This window comes from Xenopus laevis, chromosome 5L (assembly GCF_017654675.1).
Source record: "Xenopus laevis strain J_2021 chromosome 5L, Xenopus_laevis_v10.1, whole genome shotgun sequence".
Taxonomy (NCBI): domain Eukaryota; kingdom Metazoa; phylum Chordata; class Amphibia; order Anura; family Pipidae; genus Xenopus; species Xenopus laevis.
Genome location: NC_054379.1, coordinates 46,550,728 through 46,570,003, shown reverse-complemented (window position 1 = coordinate 46,570,003; position 19,276 = coordinate 46,550,728). Strand labels below are relative to the sequence as shown.

The 19,276-nt window shown below is 42.7% G+C and overlaps 1 protein-coding gene across 7 annotated transcripts in view; it reads right to left on the bottom strand.

Annotated features, from left to right (window-relative positions):
• The window catches only part of birc6.L (baculoviral IAP repeat containing 6 L homeolog), a 161,676-nt gene that overhangs the window by 83,417 nt on the left and 58,983 nt on the right, over window positions 1-19,276 (bottom strand). For 5 of the 7 annotated variants that reach the window (XM_018263007.2, XM_018263008.2, XM_018263011.2 and 2 more), the window contains exons 27-37: window positions 17,771-17,985; window positions 16,931-17,139; window positions 16,308-16,654; window positions 11,552-11,771; window positions 11,108-11,241; window positions 10,494-10,631; window positions 10,005-10,132; window positions 9,633-9,764; window positions 6,291-6,506; window positions 5,001-5,184; window positions 4,760-4,909 (exon numbers count right to left, since the gene is read on the bottom strand). In XM_018263007.2, coding sequence (XP_018118496.1) covers window positions 4,760-4,909; window positions 5,001-5,184; window positions 6,291-6,506; window positions 9,633-9,764; window positions 10,005-10,132; window positions 10,494-10,631; window positions 11,108-11,241; window positions 11,552-11,771; window positions 16,308-16,654; window positions 16,931-17,139; window positions 17,771-17,985 — 2,073 coding nt within the window. The remainder of the gene's footprint in view (window positions 1-4,759; window positions 4,910-5,000; window positions 5,185-6,290; window positions 6,507-9,632; window positions 9,765-10,004; window positions 10,133-10,493; window positions 10,632-11,107; window positions 11,242-11,551; window positions 11,772-16,307; window positions 16,655-16,930; window positions 17,140-17,770; window positions 17,986-19,276) is intronic. The other 2 variants (XM_018263010.2, XM_018263012.2) reach the window with 2 other exon arrangements.

Here is a 19,276-nt window from a genome sequence, read left to right as displayed (position 1 = left end):
ACCTAATTGTAGTCCTCTTTGTAGGAAGGAAAGGATCCGTGGTAGCTGCAATTCAAGGAATGGAAAATGAGACTCCTTGCACCAATTGAGGTAAGACTGCCACACTCTGTGGTATGATTTGTAAGACGAGGCTTTTCGAGCTTTTATCATAGTGAGTATGACTTCTTCATCTAGCCCTTGGCGTCGCCAGATGGACCTTTCAACAGCCATCCCGTCAAAGCGAAGAGTCCGGGATTGTGATGTAATATGGGTCCCTGCAGGAGGAGATCTGGTCTGCTGTCCAGCCGGATTGGCTGTTCTATTGACATCTCCTGCAGATCGGTGAACCAGGTCCTCCGGGGCCAATACGGTGCCACTACAATGACTATCAACTGAGATTGCTTTATCTTTTTGAGGACCCTTGGTAGCATTGGAAGAGGTGGCAAGACATATGCTAGATTGAATTGCCAGCGCTGAGTCATGGCATCCACCCCCACTGCTAACGGATCCCTGCGGCGGGCAAAGAATCTTGGTACTTTTCGATTGTTTCTGGAAGCCATTAAGTCTATGCTGGGGATTCCCCACTGGTCTGTCAGCTGATTGAACGCCTCTGGATGCAGTTCCCATTCTCCTGGATCCAGCTGATTCCGACTGAGAAAGTCCGCCTTTGTGTTGGACACTCCTGGAATGTGTATTGCAGATAATTTTACTGAGTTGTTTTCCGCCCAGAGAAGAATCTGTCTGGCTTCTGCCAGGGCCGCCCGACTTCGTGTCCCTCCTTGACGATTTATGTACGCTACTGTCGTAGCATTGTCGCTTTGGACGCGTATGGGCTTTTCTCTGAGTCGGTCTGTCCACTGGACGAGGGCCAATTTTACCGCTCTCAGCTCTAGAATATTTATTGGTAATTTGGCTTCCTCTGGAGACCAAAGCCCTTGGGCAGACTGCTCGTCCCATGTTGCCCCCCAGCCCTGGAGGCTGGCGTCTGTTGATATCACAATCCACTCCGGTGTTGCCCACGATTGACCTGCAGCTAGATTCTCCGATCTCATCCACCACTGTAATTCCGCCCTCGCCTGTCGTGACAAGGACATGGGGCGGGATAGAGGTCCCCCTTTCCACGTTGCTAGAATGTTGGCTTGGAGAGACCGAAGATGTATTTGCGCAAATGGAACTGCCTCGATGGCCGAAACCATTGTTCCCAGTACTTGCATCGCCTTGTGTACTGTCGTGCTTTGACTGGACAGAAGATGTTGAACTTGATCTCTGATCCTGGCCTGCTTGTCCATGGGTAATGTTACAGTCTGTGTGATCGTATCGAATTCCAGGCCGAGGAATATCATCCTGTGACTGGGATCTGGGCTGGACTTCGACCAGTTGATGGTCCATCCGAAACTCTGGAGTAGCCGAACTGCTTGGTCTAGATGCTCCTTGGCCCTCGTTTCTGAACTGGCCTTTAACAGGAGGTCGTCCAGATAGGGGGTCACGGAAATCCCCTGCAGTCTCAACGTTGCAGCTGTCACCGCCATCAACTTGGTGAAAACCCTGGGAGCGGACAACAATCCGAATGGGAGTGCCACAAATTGATAGTGTTTGTTCTGGAAGGCAAATCGTAGGTAGCGGTGATGGGGGGGCCAAATTGGAACATGCAGGTATGCGTCCCTTATGTCCAGGGACATCATCAGTTGCCCCTGTTCCATCCCTCGAATGACAGATCTCAACGTTTCCATCTTGAACCGTACTGATCGGATGAATTTGTTGAGACCCTTGAGGTCGAGCACAGGTCTGAGAGAACCGTCCCTCTTTGGTACTGTAAAAAGGTTCGAGTAAAAACCGGAGAATCTCTCTTTGGTTGGTACTGGACTGATTACCCCGGATCGCTCCAACTTTTCTATACATTGTAGAAAGGCTTGAGCCTTCTGAGCACAGTGGGGGACTCTGGACATGAGGAATCTTCCGGGTGGCGTGCTTGAGAAATCTAAATGATAACCCTCTGTCACTATTTCTGTGACCCATGCATCCGAAGAATGCTTCATCCATTCCTCCCGGAATCGAAGTAATTTGCCCCCTATCCAATCCAACGATTCCGGAGGTGATGCCCCGTCATGCTGAGGCGGGCTTCTCCCCTGAGGATTTGTTGTGAGGCCTGTTGTTTTTCCAAGCGGGCCGGCCTTTCTCACCGACTTTGGCCAGAAAGTGGGACCTTTGTGGAGAATTGTTACGCCTTGAAAATCTGCCACTTTGGCCACGAAAAAATTTCCCCCTTCTATTTGAGGTGGATGCTCGGCCTCTGGTCTGTGGGAGAAAGGTACTCTTCCCCCCCCCCGTCGCCTGGGAGATAATCTTCTCCAGTTCTTCTCCAAACAGACGATGTCCCTTGAACGGCAGAGAAGTGAGTGACTTTTTGGAACTAAGGTCCGCAGACCAATTTTTGAGCCATAATGTTCTGCGTGCTGCTACGGCCAATGCTGAAGTCCGGGCAGTAATTTGTGAAGTATCAAGGGTGGTGTCACAAAGGTAACTAGATGCCTCAGCAATAGTCTGTACCGACGATAACTCCTCCTGTCGGGGAACCCCGTCTAGAATGTCCTTGGCAAGCGACTCAGACCATGCCTGTATGGCTCTGGAGACCCACGCTGAAGCCAGGCAAGGGTGTAGAGCCGACCCTGCAGAGGTGTAAATTGCACGAAGGAACCCCTCTAGCCTTCTGTCAGAAGGGTCCTTAAATGCTGCTGCGTCAGTAACTGGTAATGTGGTGGACTTTGACAGTCTAGACACTGGGGCATCAACTGATGGTGGATTAAGACCAAGTATCAACTAGCTCTTTTGGAAAGGGATATGATTTAGAGAATTTTTTAGTCGCCTGAAACTTGTGTTCAGGGGAATTCCACTCATTCTGAACTAAACCTTGAAGTTGTTCATTTTCTGGGAAACATACAGCTGACTTATGTTGCCTCTTGAATAGGCTAGATGCCTCTCCTGTCTGTTTGGGCTTCTGGGATATATTAAGAACCTCAAGGACACCCTTAATAATCCCGTCTACATCATGAAAACTGTCACGATCCTTTCCCTCATCCTGATGTTCTTCCTCATCTGCGGATGAATAGTCAGAAGATCCAACCTCACCTTCAGAGTGAGAAGAGTGGAGCTCAGGGGAAGATTCGTCAGACACAGCAGAGTTGACAGTGTCCCCTCTTGCGTCGTTCACCCGTCTACGCTTGGCGCCAGTTCTATGGCTAAGCTGAACAAGAACCTTTCCAAGGTTATCTGCAATGGCAGGCAACCCTTGTAATGATGCCAGAGATTGAGATAATTGGACTGCCCATAGAGGGGGAGGAGGCTCTGCTGCAGCTCCAGAGTCTAAATCCTGAGAAACCGTCTGCGGAGCAGTCATAGCTGACGCAGCTGAGAGGCCCCCATGAGCAGTAGTATCCCCCTGCTCCAAGGAGCAGGACCCACAAAGCGGCTCAGCCTGGCCCCCTGGAAACTTTTTCTGGCATTTTGAGCAAGCAAGGTATCTCACCTGTGCTGTTAAGGGCTTCTTCCCCCCTGCCCTTGTGAACAGTCCCACTGACCTACCTTCTGCCATAGAATAGGAAGGTAGAGAGAGAGGGGCACTGCCTAAATCACCTCCAGACTTTTTTAGACAGAAAGAGTAGCTGCCTGCTGCTCTCCCTTCGGATCTCCGTTCCAAAATGGCCGCTGGAACGCAAGTTGCGTTCCAACCCGTGCGCGCATGCGCACAGGCGCTCACTTTCGCGCCAAAGAAAATGGCCGCCGGCGAACAGAGGAAGTGGAACGCATTGCGTTCCACTTCATTGCGCTGATAGACGGACCACAGAGAGGCGCAACGGACCCGTCCACCTCCCTCCAGAGTCAAGCCCAGAGTGCGCAATAGACGCGTCAACACCGGCCAGACCCAGAAGGATAAGGACAGGACACCCAGAATGAGCCGAGGAGCAGGCAGAGCAGGTGCTGGAGCGGGAGAGAGAGGGAAGGGAAGGGGGGGGGGAAGGGGAGGGTCGCCCCCCCAGGGGTGGGGGGGGGTAGCCCAAACCATAAGGCAACGTTACTGCAGAAATACAGGCGATGTGCCACTTACCCCCACACCGGCCAAACCTTCTGCCCTGAATCAGTCAGTGCAGGCAACGTCTGGGTGGTCGATATAGCAATAGCTAGAGAGTGACCCAATAGCTAGAGAGTTAATTAATTTCAAGTGTCCTGCCTCCTGGAGGATGGAGCTTAACCCCATGGTTCCCTGTGTCCCCCTAAGACGACAGAGAAATGCAAGGATGATGTCTACTACTGCTAAAAGGGAATTCTTAAAGACAAAAACCCATAAAAGACTTCATACATTAGATGTAAACATTTTTACGATTTCTGTTTAACAGTTTATATCCACAATTTAATTAATAGAGTTAAAAGTGCAAAAATAACAGTGAAATACACATTAGGAGAAAAGCTAAAAAAGAAGGTTGTTTTTGTTTTTTAAATTATGTATAAAATTATGACTGAATACAAAAAGGCGTAAAACAGAAAAGGCAAGACTTAAAATATTTGATTTAGCGTGTTAACGATTTGCAGAATTATGCATTGCAAATGAATATGGCAGCCAAATATATTTATGCCACAGTTTACCAATCTTTGTCACACACTTGATTAGTCACTAGCCCTTATTTTATCTAATAAATGTTTGTTACAGGGCTAAATACCTAGCACTCGAATTAAACTTTATAACCAATAATGGCATTGTAATTAAAAAAAAAGGCATAATGTTTACCTGATATATCGGGTAACAAGGGTTCGTCTACAGCTTCGATTAGTGGTAGCTGCTGCAAGGCATCATCTGAGTCACCAGCTGAGGCTCCTGCCTCCTCACCCATAGCCACTTCATCTAGTGCATCAGAAGCTAGAGGGGCCAGAAGCTCTCCTGCAAAGAAAGAATCATCCAGTTATTTTTATGCCTAAAATTACAACGATTGATGTGTGTGTTGGTATATATATATATTTAAAATCGGTACCTGCTAGAATGTCCTGAAGCATACAAGTCAAGGAATACTGTGCCCAAGCACCACCCCAAGAAATGTCTCCTCGGTTAAAGTCTGTTCCCACCAGAAGAAGCAGCAGCCTTTCCAGTTGTTGCTCATTTACAATTTCACCCAAGTGTATTGTTGGACGTGTAGCATTTGCTATCCTGGCTAGCACCTAAAAATACAAGCATCATTGGTTTAAAACTATTCTCACAGTCGTTTGACATTAATTAAAACTAAAAATTCAGACATACTGTATGTTTGTAAGCAGGGCTGTAACTAGGGGTTAGCAGAGTAGGCAGGAGCTTCAGGTGTACCGTCACTGGGGGACAACATTCTGTTACAATGTATGAATACAGACTATAAAAGGACCCTTCTTCCGACCAGTAAATTCTGCATCTGACTACAAACTACAATCTCCTTAACCATAAGCAGAGCCACTGTGATGCCACAGCAGCCTCCTCTCCATGGATTTGCAGCTGGTATTGATCCACTGCATATCCAATGAGGAAAGAGAACTCTCTCTTTAATCTGTTTAGTGTAGGAATCCTGGTCAATATGAAAGACAATTTAAACAGCTTGGTCAAGAATGGGGCAAATGTGAATGGGTATAAAGGAGAAATATTTGGAATGGGGAAAGGATAAAAGACTACCACGTTGGGGAGGGGAAGAAGGAAGAAAATTTAGCATATGGAAAAAATATGTAAAAGATCAGAGAATGGGAAATAGTAAGGTGAGAGATTAGCACATGGTGAGAGAGGAGAGATTGGCACACAGTGGGGGCAGATAGTAGAGAATTACAGAGAGAGGGAAAAAGAAGATATTAGCACATGAGAAAAAATCAGAGAAAGGAAGGATGGAAAGGCACACTGGAAGGGTAAGAAAATGGCAGGAATGAGGGAATAAGGTGACAGTGAGTAAGGAGAGGAAAGAGGCAGAGAGACTGGCAAACTAAGAGGAAAAAAGTGGAGACAAAGACTGGAATAACCAGAGACATAAAAAAGTTGAAAATGTAAATCAGAGATTTTAAAACATGTTTTCCAGTCAAACAAGTGGGGGTAGTTGGGGGGCATTGTTCTAGGTTTGCCCAGGCCACCAAAACAGCAAGGTTTGGAACTGTTTGCAAATTTAAAAGAAAGGGGAGGACAGTACCCAACAGATTTTCTTAAATGACTAACAATGATTTAACCAACAAATGTTTTCCTGGTAATTACAACATCAAATGAATACATTTACATGCATGAGGATCAAAAATAAATCAATCAACTATATTCTAAGTACCTTGCAGACAAACAGCAGTAAGTCAGCATGGCAAGTGAAATCCATTGATAAGAGAAATTGTGCAAGTTTTTGTACAACCGAGATGCAACGTTCATGTGCCAAAGTAAATGGAAGAGGTTCTATTTCTGGACTCTCTTTAGTTGCAGATACTTCTGTATCTTGAGCAGATCGAGGCCATTCAGCTGTACGTCGCAGGCGTATCAAATCTTTAAAGTGCTACAGGAGGGGGTAAGACAAACATGTAAATATTCTTCTATTCATTCCTGTTATAAATATTCCATTTAATACTTACACAAATGTTTATTGTACACAATGGTGCTGAATAATACTTCAGTTGTGAAAAAACAAATTACTTTTTATATCACAAATGGTGGAAATTTCCCAGTGTGCCATTAACAAATTTCCTTCCCTCTCTTCTTGGATTTATTATCATTTAGAGATAAAAGGCTGGGAGCATACTTGTATCTATTAACAGTTGATCTATAGTGATGCGTCAGCCTGAAACCCACTGGAAGTAGGCCGGGTCAGTCTCAGGCGATACAGTTGAAAATTGTCCACCCACAGATTATTATTAATCTTTAGTGATAAACAGATAAGAAAATTTCAATCTGAACCTGACCATAACGGACTACTGGTATGGGATATGTTATGCGGAAACCTGTTATCCAGAAAGATCCGTTTTACGGGAAGGACATCTCCCATAGACTATTTTAAGAAGCTGAGAGCTACAAGTGGTCAAAAGTGAAAATTACAAAGTAAAAATCAATTGAAAACAGTTATCATTTGTGGAGTACTATTTAAAGATTATAATTTTTTTTAAGTGAACTGCCCCTTAAACATAACGGTATTTTGATACCAGATAAAAAAGGCTATGCATAGATGCAACTGTAGAAAACAGAAAGAATACAACATCTGACCAGTGCATTATCTGCATTATAACAGGCAGATCCAGTAATAAAAAGGCAGGTGAGAATTTGTATACTAACCCTTTAAACAATGTTCAGGGACACAAGAAATGCAGCATGCATCTAAAGCAGGGGTCCCCAACCTTTTTCACCCCGTGAGCAACACTCAGATGGAAAAACTTGTACATGAGCAACACAATACGTGAACAATACCGCAAACATAATTTTTATTAATAATAAGCATATACTCTAAATTAAAATGATATATATCAATCAATGTGAGATCTGATACTGCATGTTTTCTGCCATTCTTTGAATATCTGGGGTGTAGTTTGTGAAAGAGTAGGCACCCACCTAGGGTGCAATCACGTGGGGCTGCTCTTTTAGGAGACATTTTTTCTTTGTTTTTTTTAAACATTGGTTTTATAAACCGCCTGTTCCAACCCCTTCTTGCCCGTGATTCATACTGCGGGCAGAAACCTCCCTCTTGGCAGCTGCTGGCACAGGTATATATTTGTGGGCAATATCTTGACTGCTGCTTGCACAGGTAAACAGATGATTGGGGCAATATGGTGAATTTTTGGCTGCTGCTGGCACAGGTACATATTTGGGGACAATATCATGGATTTTTGGCTCCTGCTGGCACAGGTTCAAAATAGGGGTAATACGATAGATTTTTTTGGGCTGCCACTGGCATAGGTACAGATTGGGGGGTAATAATATGATGGATATTTTGGCGTATGCTTGCACAGGTACAGATTGGGGGCAATCTGAGGAATCGTTGGCACAGGTACAAGTGGGGGCAATATGATAAGTGCTGGCAGAGGTACATGGGGCAATATGAATGGTAAGGTGGGAAATGGTAATGCATGACTGGGTGGGGGGGGCTCTGATTGAAGCCCTTGCAAAAATACCTTGGCCCAGCCCTGGCAGTAATAGAAGTGGATGAGTAGGTGGCACAAAGGAGATTGGGCAGCACTGAAATAATAATCAAGTGGAGTTGGGAATAATAATGGTACAACAAGGTAATAGGTGAGGGAGAAGGAGTTACAGCACTAGGGAGAAGGGCTCACTGTGGGCTGGCATTTGACATCAAGGCGGCAGAAAAATAGTGTGCTGGGCTGGGAAGGGAGGGACAGAAACTATTGCGCTGTTATTAGTGCTCAATGCTGGATATGCAAGCATATAATTTCTGTCAGCAATAAGATTATTGTTAGGCTACAGAGCGCTCCCTTCTTTCCAGCCCCATACCAGTACTGTTTCACCTAGTAGATCCGACTCACTAGCCCTGTGTAATAGGAATCATTTTAATAGATTTTGTGCCAGCGAAATCCCTTCTCCCTGGCTCACCATAAGAAGCTTATATCACAGTTTCAGTTCAAGCACGATCCTTTCTATATAGCCAACCAACCTTCTATAGTACTTGTAACAGTTTCAGTGGGCTACTTTCTCCCTAGCCCTCATAGTCCCTCATAAATTGCCAGCGTCTTCCCCGATCAGTTCTGCCTCCTGTCATATCGATCAGTGAGTTATAACTTCAGAAGGTTGGCTATATAGGAAGGATCGTACTTGAACTTAAACTGTTATATAAGCTTCTTATGGTCATAAGGGATTTTGCTGGCCCACAATCTATTAAAATGCTTCCTAATACACAGGGCTAGTGAGTAGGGATCTACTGGGTGAAACAGTACTGGTATGGGGCTGGAAAGAAGGGAGCGCTCGTATTGCTTGCACAGTGCCGGAATCCACTTTGCTAAATGGACACCTGCTGATAAACTTACAAGAGCAACACCAAGAGGAGCTGCGAGCAACATGTTGCTCACGAGCTACTGGTTGGGGATCACTGATCTAAAGATACATCAGCTGAAGTGAAGTAAACACTTACAGGCCATAACACAAGTGCAATGCGGAATAAAAGCACATCCAGACCCAGTGCAAATTAGCATCAGCTGAAATGAAGCAAATGGTGCACTGCTTTAAGTCCAGTATCTTTATCGTTTCAATTTAAAAATATAGTGCATCACATGGGAAAAAAAAAAGGTTTCTAGAGAAGATCGCACGTTTTACGCGTTTCGTGGCCCCTGACTACTTCCTCAGATGCAATGTTTTTAAATGGAATAAATAAAGATACTTGACTTTTAAACTTGAAGCAGTGCACCATTTGCTTCACTTAACCTGATGTTAATTTGCACTGGGCCTGGGGGTGCTTTCATTTCATGTTGCACGTGGTGTTATGGACTATAAGTACTCCCAGAAAATTGTTCAATGATTAAAGATAAAGATACAGCATACATTACAGTATACAAACTGTCAAGTATGCAACATCATCTAAATCTTTGTTTTCTGCTCAACATACTCTTTAACCCCCTCTAAAATGCAAAGAAATTTAAGAGACTTATAAGCTGTTTTTGCAATACAACATGCTAAGAAAAGTTACCTTAGAGGTAGCTTGCTTCAGCTTTGCTTGTTCAACCAACAGTTTGTATGAAGATCCTTTGTTGCTCTGTATTTTCTCTTTTTCAATTTGCTCTACTAAAGCCTTCTGTTTTGCCTTTAGTAGGTTGAGTTGCTAGAAGAAAAGTTAATTTATTAAATGAAATAAATAACTCTCCCTTTCTAACAGCTGTGCCCATTATGGAACATTTGCCAACAAAACTGGTTCAAAAACAGTTAAATCGTTACAGACTGACTACAGTATGCCAAGTATATCCCAGAAAATAGTTTGATTTGAATGTATACTATCAACAGTATACTATTATTACACAATACGACACATAATCCATTATGTGTTCCCCACCATACAGATTACCTGTTTGTGATGAGCAAGCTGTTTTCTGATCTTCCTGGAATACAGCCTCTCCAGACTACTGTTGCCTTTAGTTGAACTTCTCATACTATGCGTATGCAAGCTGTTGTTAATAAAACTCCACTGGTTGCCTGCAGACATGAAATAATTCATGTTAGCAAAATATAAAATATAACATCATGCCTATTCTAATAAAACCAAACAAACCTACAGTTTTGCAACTGGATGGAGGAAATAATTATTTTACAGGTCTACTGTGAAAACATTTTTTGTTTTCGCGATAGTTACAATTTAAATTATTGGCATCTGTGTGAAAGTGGCCTAAAGTAAAAATCACATTTACAAAGGTTTTGCATGTCTACTCCTCTATAGGTGTAAAGTAATACAAAAAACATGAACCATCTAGGGTCATGGTCTGAATGAAGAAATGCAGATACAATTATTGTTCTACTTTCCAGAATTTCCCATATTTTTTTCAAGCTTACTATATACCTGATACATATCTTTCTCTTTCTTTCCCATTTAAAGGCTTCTTTGAGGCTGCAGCTTCATCTTCAACAGTAGCCACGTAGTCCAATAAACGTGACACAAGCATGACTACCCAGCTAATCATGGGAATGTCTAAGACCCCTACAGAAAAATTCATTGAAAGAAAATAAAATTATTTTGATTTATTTAAATAGTGCTGACAAGTTTTGCATCCCACAGAAAACCCACACTGATACAGGGACAACATTCAAATTTCTCTCAAATTGTGCCTTGGTCAGAATCAAACAGAGGACCCAAGCAAACAAAGTTGCTGTTGAGTTGCTGAATCCTACAAGTCTGTTAACTGGCATGAGGCGCAAGAGTATGTACAGTAAGTTTAATAAAATCTGTATTTAAGCAAACAATTTATGCACGTCACTACAATATAATAGACGCCCTTTAAATTAGTCTTTTTAGAAACTGTTGCATTATAAAAATTACTGGCTCATGTATCCCAGGTGTATATTGCCCAGCTTAATGCACAGTTCAATAATGCAAGAAATAAAGGCTACAGATACTACAGTCATACAATGTTTATTATAATGTTTAAACTCAAATAAATTACAGTATATACTTGCCTTCGATGCGGCGATATATTGGCAAGTGTGGTTGCAGAGGAGAAAGCAGACTGTCTAATAGATTCAATAAACTTTCCAAAACACCACTGTTGCTAAGTGATCTTTGGCCTATGCAAGACAGAAGCATGAACACCCTATAATAGGGAAAAAAACAAAAATATTAATAAACTAGCATTTTAATGCCCATAAATGAAACCTTTTCTGAATTATTGCACTGCACAATTTTACAAACACTGAAAGAATACCTATAAAAAGTTATACACGGCTGCCTGCATTACTAGTATAATCATATAAAAATTCCTGATTGGGAAGAAACTTTTGTTCAAAATTTAAAAACTATAAACCAAGTAATGAAAACCAATTGCACAGTTGAAAAAGGGCATTCTATACATACTGAAAAACAATTCAAAACGTATATTAAGTAAAACATGAAGTTTACAATACCTATCCTGAGGGAATATTAACAACTGCTCCGAATTGTAGAGCTCCTGCAAAACATTGGAGAGAAACTGTCCCCACCATCTCTCAGCACCACAGAGCTGCACCAGCAAAAGTCCAGTGTGCAGACGGATCTTTGGGGTCCCGCTTATGCATAAGTGTTTAAAGAGCTCTTCACAGGCTTGAGCATGGAATGTGTTTTGTAGAACTCCTGGAACAGAGTGCCCTGCAGAAAAACAAAAAAAACCCAAAGATGAGCAGATGTCAAACACTGCTGATCTGAATGGCTCATTCACCATTTACTGCATTACTGATTAAAATACTTAGGGCCAATTTAGCAGCATGACCCCGGGCAAATACCCCATGTGCCAACGGCCTGAGTGATAAGGAAGTTAAGGAAGCTTATGTAATGCTAAGTCAACTGATGCACTGACTATAAAAAGGAGATTTTGTGAACTCACCGTAAAATCTCTCTCTTCAGTTGCTTGGGGGACACAGGGAATAGTGGGATATAGCTGGCACCACTACAAAGTAGGACACAACATGAAACAAACTAGCTCCTCCTCCGCTAACTATACCCCTCAGCAGTAGGTGGAGCCTAATCAATTTGTACCAAAGACCGAAGTAAGAAAACTTAACTGTAATAGCTGGTAACCATGTCAGAAAAAACCGAGAGGGCCTCCAACCAGGGAGGGAAGCCCTGAGTCCCTCAAGCGACTGAAGAAAAAGAGTATTTACTTTGAGTTCACAATCTCCTTTTCTCCATCATATGCTTGGGGGACACAGGGAACAGTGGGGACATTCCAAAGCTGTCCCCATTATTAGGGTGAAAATGAGGCCCTATGTAGAAACAGTCACAGCCACTTGGAGGACCTCCCAAATCGTGTCAAAATGAAATTTGAAAAAAAGTGGATGGCAGTCCACGTAGCGGCCTTGCCACTTGATTTATGAAAGCCCAGGATATGCTTATCCCCCTGGTGGAATGGGCTGTAACTCTCAATGGAGGATTCAGTCCCTTGGCAGTGTATGCTCGTTGGATAGTCTGTTTAATCCATCTGGAAATGGTCTGGGTGGAAGAATAAATAGTGAATCTGACTTGTGTATGTCTTGCGCTCTGTGCAGATAGAATTTGAGAGCTATAACTGGGTCCGAGGAATGGAGTGCCACCTCCTTCGGGTTGGCCAGGGAAGGGCAGAATGTTGGGACTATTATTTCCTGTTTCAGGTGGAATGTCGAGACTATCTTTGGCAAAAAGGAAGGTACCGTCCGGAGTACTGCCTTATCGCGGTGGAAGGTCAAGAAGGGAGGCTTACACGATAATGCACTGAGGTCGGATAGTGTTTTGCAGATACAATCGCCAATAGGAAAACTGTTTTCCAATTGACCCACTGGAGGGAGACCAAGGTCATGGATTCAAACAGTGATTTCTGTAATGCCTTTAGGACAAGCTTAAGGTCCCACGTAGGCTATGACGCCCTGATCAGGGGGCGAACATGAGCTAAACCTTAAAAAATGTTTCACCATCCGGTAGAAAAGATAATCTCTTCTGGAACAGAATCGAAAGAGCCGACACTTGAGATTTAAGGGATCTGAGGGATAGGCCAATGGTCAAACCTTCCTGGAGAAATTCTAGTAGATTTGGTAATGAAAAAAACTTCGAATTTTAGCCTGTGTCAGACACCATTCTTGGTAGGTGGTATATACTCTGTGGTATGTTCTGGCAGAAAAATCTGCCTCCCAGTTTTGGAGGCCCAGAATGTAGATGGTTTAACTTCATTCAGGGCTCCTCTGCTTCTTGTGCCTCCCTGGCGATTTATTTAGACTACTGCCGTAGAATTATCTGACTGTATTTTTATCGTTTGCCCTGCTAGACCCTTTTTCCAGTGATTAGCACCAGGCGGATCGCCTGGATCTCCAGCAAGTTGATTGGAAATTGGCTTTCTTCCAGGGACCACTGACCCCTTGCAGGGCGTCTGTCCAGTACTGCTTCCCATTCTAATATACTTGCATCTGTTGTAAACAGGCAATACTGGGGTTCGCGCAGTGGTCTGCCCACGGAAAGATGATAGTTTTGTAGCCACCAAAGAAAAGAACCTCGGATTCTGCGAAATAGGCAGATTTTCTGTAGTAGAGATGTTCACTTGCAAGATGCCAGAATGTTGCACTGAAGTTCCCAAAAAAGATGTTGAGCGAAGGGAAACACATCTATCGTTGACAGCATTGCTCCCAGAACCCTCATGCAGGACCTCTCCAGTAGCGAATTCACTAGTGATTGTAGGCGCAGAACCTTCTCCTGGGTTTCAGCTTGTACATGGTGAAGCATAGGAAACGGTAGGCTTCCGTGAGGGAAGGTGCCTCTATCAGTCGGTCGTCTAGATAGGGAGTGATGGAGATCCCCTCGCTCCGGATTACAGTCATGGCCGCCGCCATGACTTTTTGTGAATCCAGGACAGGGAGGGCTGTGTTCCTGGAAGGTCTGGAAACAGGGGCATCCACGGAAGGTTTAGACAACCATTTTTCTACAAGGTCGGATGAGAAGGGGTAGAGTTTCAGGAACCTACGATTTGCCTGAATTTTGCCTGAAAATCTCTTGAGCTTGTCCGATTCTTGTTGAACTATCTGATCTAGTGGCAAATGTGAAGGGAACGTTGGAGAAGATCTACAATTTTGCTTGAAGAGTGTCTTAGAGGTATCCAGGTTGTCTCCCGGTTCCTGGAGTCTCAATAACTGATCAAGGAGTCTACTGCCTCAGAAGAAAATTTTGTGGGTTCCTCCCCCTGTACATCTGAACTATGGGACAATTCTCCTTCAGAGAGGTAAAGTTGCCTCTCTGGGTTTGCCAGTGGTGGAGAGGGGTTCTCAACATACCTTCACTCTCCTCATTCAAGGAAGAAGGAGCTCTGCGCTTGGAGGTCCTGGGTCTTTGATTGTCTAGTCTAGCCAGAAGTTTGTCCAAGGATAGGATAGGGCTAGTTTTGGAATATACCGGTAGATGCACTACCCATTCTGGAAAAGCCAGCACCCCTGTTGGAACCCCTAGAAGGAGCTCTGTTTCCCTCATGGAGCCTGATCCACCTGGGGGGAGCAGGGCCTAAGTTTCAGGACTATGATCCATTGGCTTACATTTGGCACAGAAAGACTCTTTGTGGCCTGCTGGCAGTCTTTTGCAGCATTTGGCACATGCGAGGAATTTGACTAAGGCAAATACCAACCCCCTGGTAAAAAAGTACCTCACTGGGTCCTTCAGACATGGTGGGAGGTTACTGGGTGTGCGGGGTAACCAGAGAATAAATGCTCACTTATGAATAAGAATTTTTTTTGTTCAAATTAATTCCTCCTCAGGTAACGCTTGTGAGGTGGATGTAACTGCCTCAAGGTGGTTTCCGCTGAGCCGAGGGGTCTGTCTGGCACTTTGCGGGGAGTGTGAGGGAGAGATACAGCTCTTTGCCCTAATGCGTAGTTAGAAGAGTGCCTATGAGACAGACGGATGTTTAAGTGATGTGCGTTGCACAATGCTTCGTCTCACAATGGCGGCGCGAGGTGAAGGCCGTGGAGGGGCCTGAAGTGAAGTGCGCAGCTCAAAAAGAAAATTATTTTCCCCCTCCGTCTGCCGGGCTTGCGGCCTCCACACCGCAAACCTCGCCTGTTGCCAAAGGGGAACAAGTAATTCTGCCATATCTCACGTCCCTAAGGCAGGCATAAGGGCTGTTCCTCTGGTGCCCCATAATACACCCAATGGACTGAGAAGCCAGGAGTGAATGTGCAAGAAGGGTACTGCTTTTATAGAGGCGGACTCTTCAGTAGAGTATACTCACCTTCCCCAAGACCTTCCTGTGCCATTTTGTCTTCCCAGCAGTCAACTCCTCCTGAGGGAGCCCTGGTGACAGGCTCCCACACTGTAAGATGTCAATGTGGCAGCCTACTTAGTGTAGGTGTCCTGATCATCTCCAATGTCGGTGAAAAAAAACTGAACATAGTAAATAATAAGCTATAAATAATAAGCTATTTTGACAGGGAACAGAACACTAGTGAAAGAGTGTAAAAGGACAGGATAATTATGTGAGAGCAGCATTCATTGAAGCTTCACATCTCCTACCAAAAAATTTGAAGGTATCCGGACACATATTTGTAAGCCCTGACCCCAAAACAACTGAACACCTGTGGGATGAACTGTAATGCTGACTGAAAGCCAGGTCTGATTGCCAAAATCACTGTCCAACCTGACTAATGCTTTTGTGGCCCATATGCAAGCAAATCCCACCAACAATTCCTTCCAAAATCTAGTAAAAAGTAGAGGTTGCCATAGCAGCAAATGCAAAACCAACTTCATATTATTAATTTTGGTTTGGAAATAATATAATAGACAGGGGTCTCTATACTTTTACCATAATAGTGCATATCGCCTGCATATGACTTTACACTACAAACAATGAAAACCATGTAGTTATGCACTTTATTCTTTATGTACAAACTATGCAAAATTAAGTATGAATAAAATCCATTGTTCAATGCTGAATTGAGAAGCATCACAAGATTTAAAAAAATTTCCAAGGTTGGCTGAAATTAACCCAGAGCACTTTTTTGTGATCATTTAGGACAATCAGCTAAACTGTTAAAAATCAAATATGGTACAGGATCAATATATGGCCTGATCAGTGAAGGATTCTATATTTTACTAAATTCGTTAGTTATATACTTGATTTTATAATCTCACAAATTATATAAGAATATTTGCGAATGATATAAGCAATAGAATACAAACCATTGGAAGAATGGAGAAGGCTTAGCAAGGTATCCAGGAGGTATCTTATAATTGTGCGCAGCTGTTCAGTTGAAGAAGTATGTATCAGCTCTTTAGAATCATATTGCTCTTGCAGTGTTTTTCTGCTCATGCCCAGAGCAACTTTGAGCCGCTGCACTGCATGATGAGCCAAATTCAACTGAAGCTGCAGCTGAATGCAGTCTTGATAAGCCGAAAAAACTCTACTGTCTTCTTCTACAGCCTTGTCTGGCTTTCTCAGAAAATATTGTGCATTGTTCGCACTATTAAGAGGTGGAAGGTCAATGTTCTGCAGCAAAGTTTCTAACCGATGACAGGCAAGGTTGTATCTAAGAAATAAACATAGAATACTTGAAATCAGAACACATTATATCATTGAGAAATCCCACAGCAAAGTACAACACAATTACACAGACAAAAAAGTTCTCTAACCAAAGATAAGAGAAATCCCAATAAAAGTATATTAATTTTACACAAAGATAAAAAATGTTTGTACTAATTAAGTTACCAGAAAAAGCTGCAGAATTAAGCATTATTAGGTACATTATAACTACATAAGCACTTGCATTGCAAAGACACATAACATGTTAAATTTAAATAATAACCTGCACTGGATGTCCTCCTGCAAAGCTACCATCATGGTTAAATGTTGATCGACATCTGGCTGATTTGCAGATTCATTTTCCCCTCTGAGTGGGTCATGCATTAGCTTTAGTTCACTCTCCCAAGGTAAGATGTATGTGTGGCCATAGTAAAACCCCAGAGGGATCTTGGCTCTTGCATTTGTACTTCCATACCGTCCAATCACGGTTATCTATGGAAAAACGTATAAATAAAAACAGATATGCATTATACATTCACATTTATTGCTCAGAATCCAGTTCTGTTTATTTTTTCTTTATATCGCAAATCCCAAAAAAATATGGAGCAAAAATAAATTCAGTGTTGAAATTTATTGAAGGCTGAAAAATTCAATTACTTCTGGTGGTAATGCTTTAAAGGGACAATGTCATGTTCCTATGAAAATTCATATTTATATGTCCGTATTAGGGCAGTGGCACATGGGAAGATTTTTTAGACGTGGCCGGCAACAAATTTCCCAAAAATGCCTCTCCTTTGCCATTAACTAAAATCGCAGACAGTATACCCAACTATCACTAAATCGCTCGAAGTTACACCTTTGCCCTTTAATTTGTGCCTGTTTCTTATCCACCCACTTAGCCTTTAAGTTCTGCGGGACAGGGGCCTCCTTCCTACAGGAGCCTCCTTCCTACAGTTCCACATGGCACTTAATACCGGTGTATTGATACTTATAGTATTTATTATAATACTTGTCCCCCTCTGTGTATTTCTGTAAGATTGAACAGAGCTGAGCATCCTTGTAGTGCTTTATAAATGAAGTTATACATACATACATACATACATACATACATACAATACACTACCTTCATGAATCTGCAGACAGGTGGTGGAATTAAGTCATGCAATATCAACGAATGGGTGCTAATGTCTGTTGCAACTACCAGTCTCCTGCCGTCTACCTCCTCCCCTAAACTCCAGATGTCAATTGAGAGTGATGCCAGATCACCACACGTGGGGATTAGGATATCCGTAAGGAGCACAGGCCTTCCAAAGTCCAGTGTCACAAACCTTCTGGCCCCTAAAAGAAACATTACACAACATAAATGGAGAGTATTAACTTCCATGTTATTTACAATATACATTTTTCAATTGGCAACTACAAAACCAAAGAGAATGTTAATTCTTACAATAAACTTTACTCTACCCGATACTCATATGGATGCATACTTAACCCTTTCCCTGCCAGCCGTTTTGTCCTAGATGCGAACATCTACTGCCAAGCAGTTTTTAGATATTTTGCACTCTTTCACTTTTAGGCCCCTTCCTGGGGCGGTCTTTTAGTTTACCCAGGAAAACAATATATTGTTTTTTTCAGGACAACCTGAACTTTGAAAATATGCAAGAATTTTGGTGTAATTCTACTTCTGTAAAAAAATATAGGCTTCTAAGTGTCCAATAAAATGAAAAAAATCATGTTTCACAAAGAACAATCACATATATCAGAAACATTATTTACTTTATGTATGAGAACACAGCTGATTTGGAAAGGTCTATGTCTCCTGAACGCGGCAATACCAAATATATATAGTTTTATGGAGATTTCTCACTTGTATAGATCAAAATCTAAAAGCAGTACACTAGCAAATGTCCAAAGCACCGCTCCCCAAACGGCATACTTCTGATTTCAAGGCCAAACATTCCACTAACAGTAGGTTTACCCTAGAAAACTACCCATTATTAGAAAGAACAGATTCTGGTGAATCAAAAATGGGTAAACATATCGTTGTACTCCAAACTACCAAGTTGCAATTGTTTCCTAAAGTTATAATGTTTTATAGAAATTGGTGAATTTTTTGAAAAATGACCTCAAAGCTTCCAATCTACAGAATCGTATCTCCCACACATCATTAGGTATCAATGTAAAACACCCCAAATATGAAAGCCTGGGGTCCACTGAACAGTTTGATGCGAAATATGTATAGGTGTACCCAAGCACGTGACATATAGGGGCCCTAAAATGTAGACACCTCATTTGAGCTATCAGTTCTGTAATTCCAGATACTGCAAAATCAACACATTTGCATCGTTTTGGGGTGGGGTAAAAGTAAAAAAAAATAAGTTCATCCCAGAAAACCATATATTTTCGGAAAGTACACATTCCCACGAATCTAAATTGGGTATGCATGTGTTTGTACTACAAAGTACCAAGCCGCAAACGATTCCTAAATTTGGTGATTTTGGCGACATTTCCAAAAATCACCTCAAAATTTCTACCCTGCAGCATCGTATTACCCACATACTTTTAGGTATCAAGAGAAATCACCCCAAATATGAAAGCCTAGGGTCCTCTGAACAGTTTGATGCCCAAT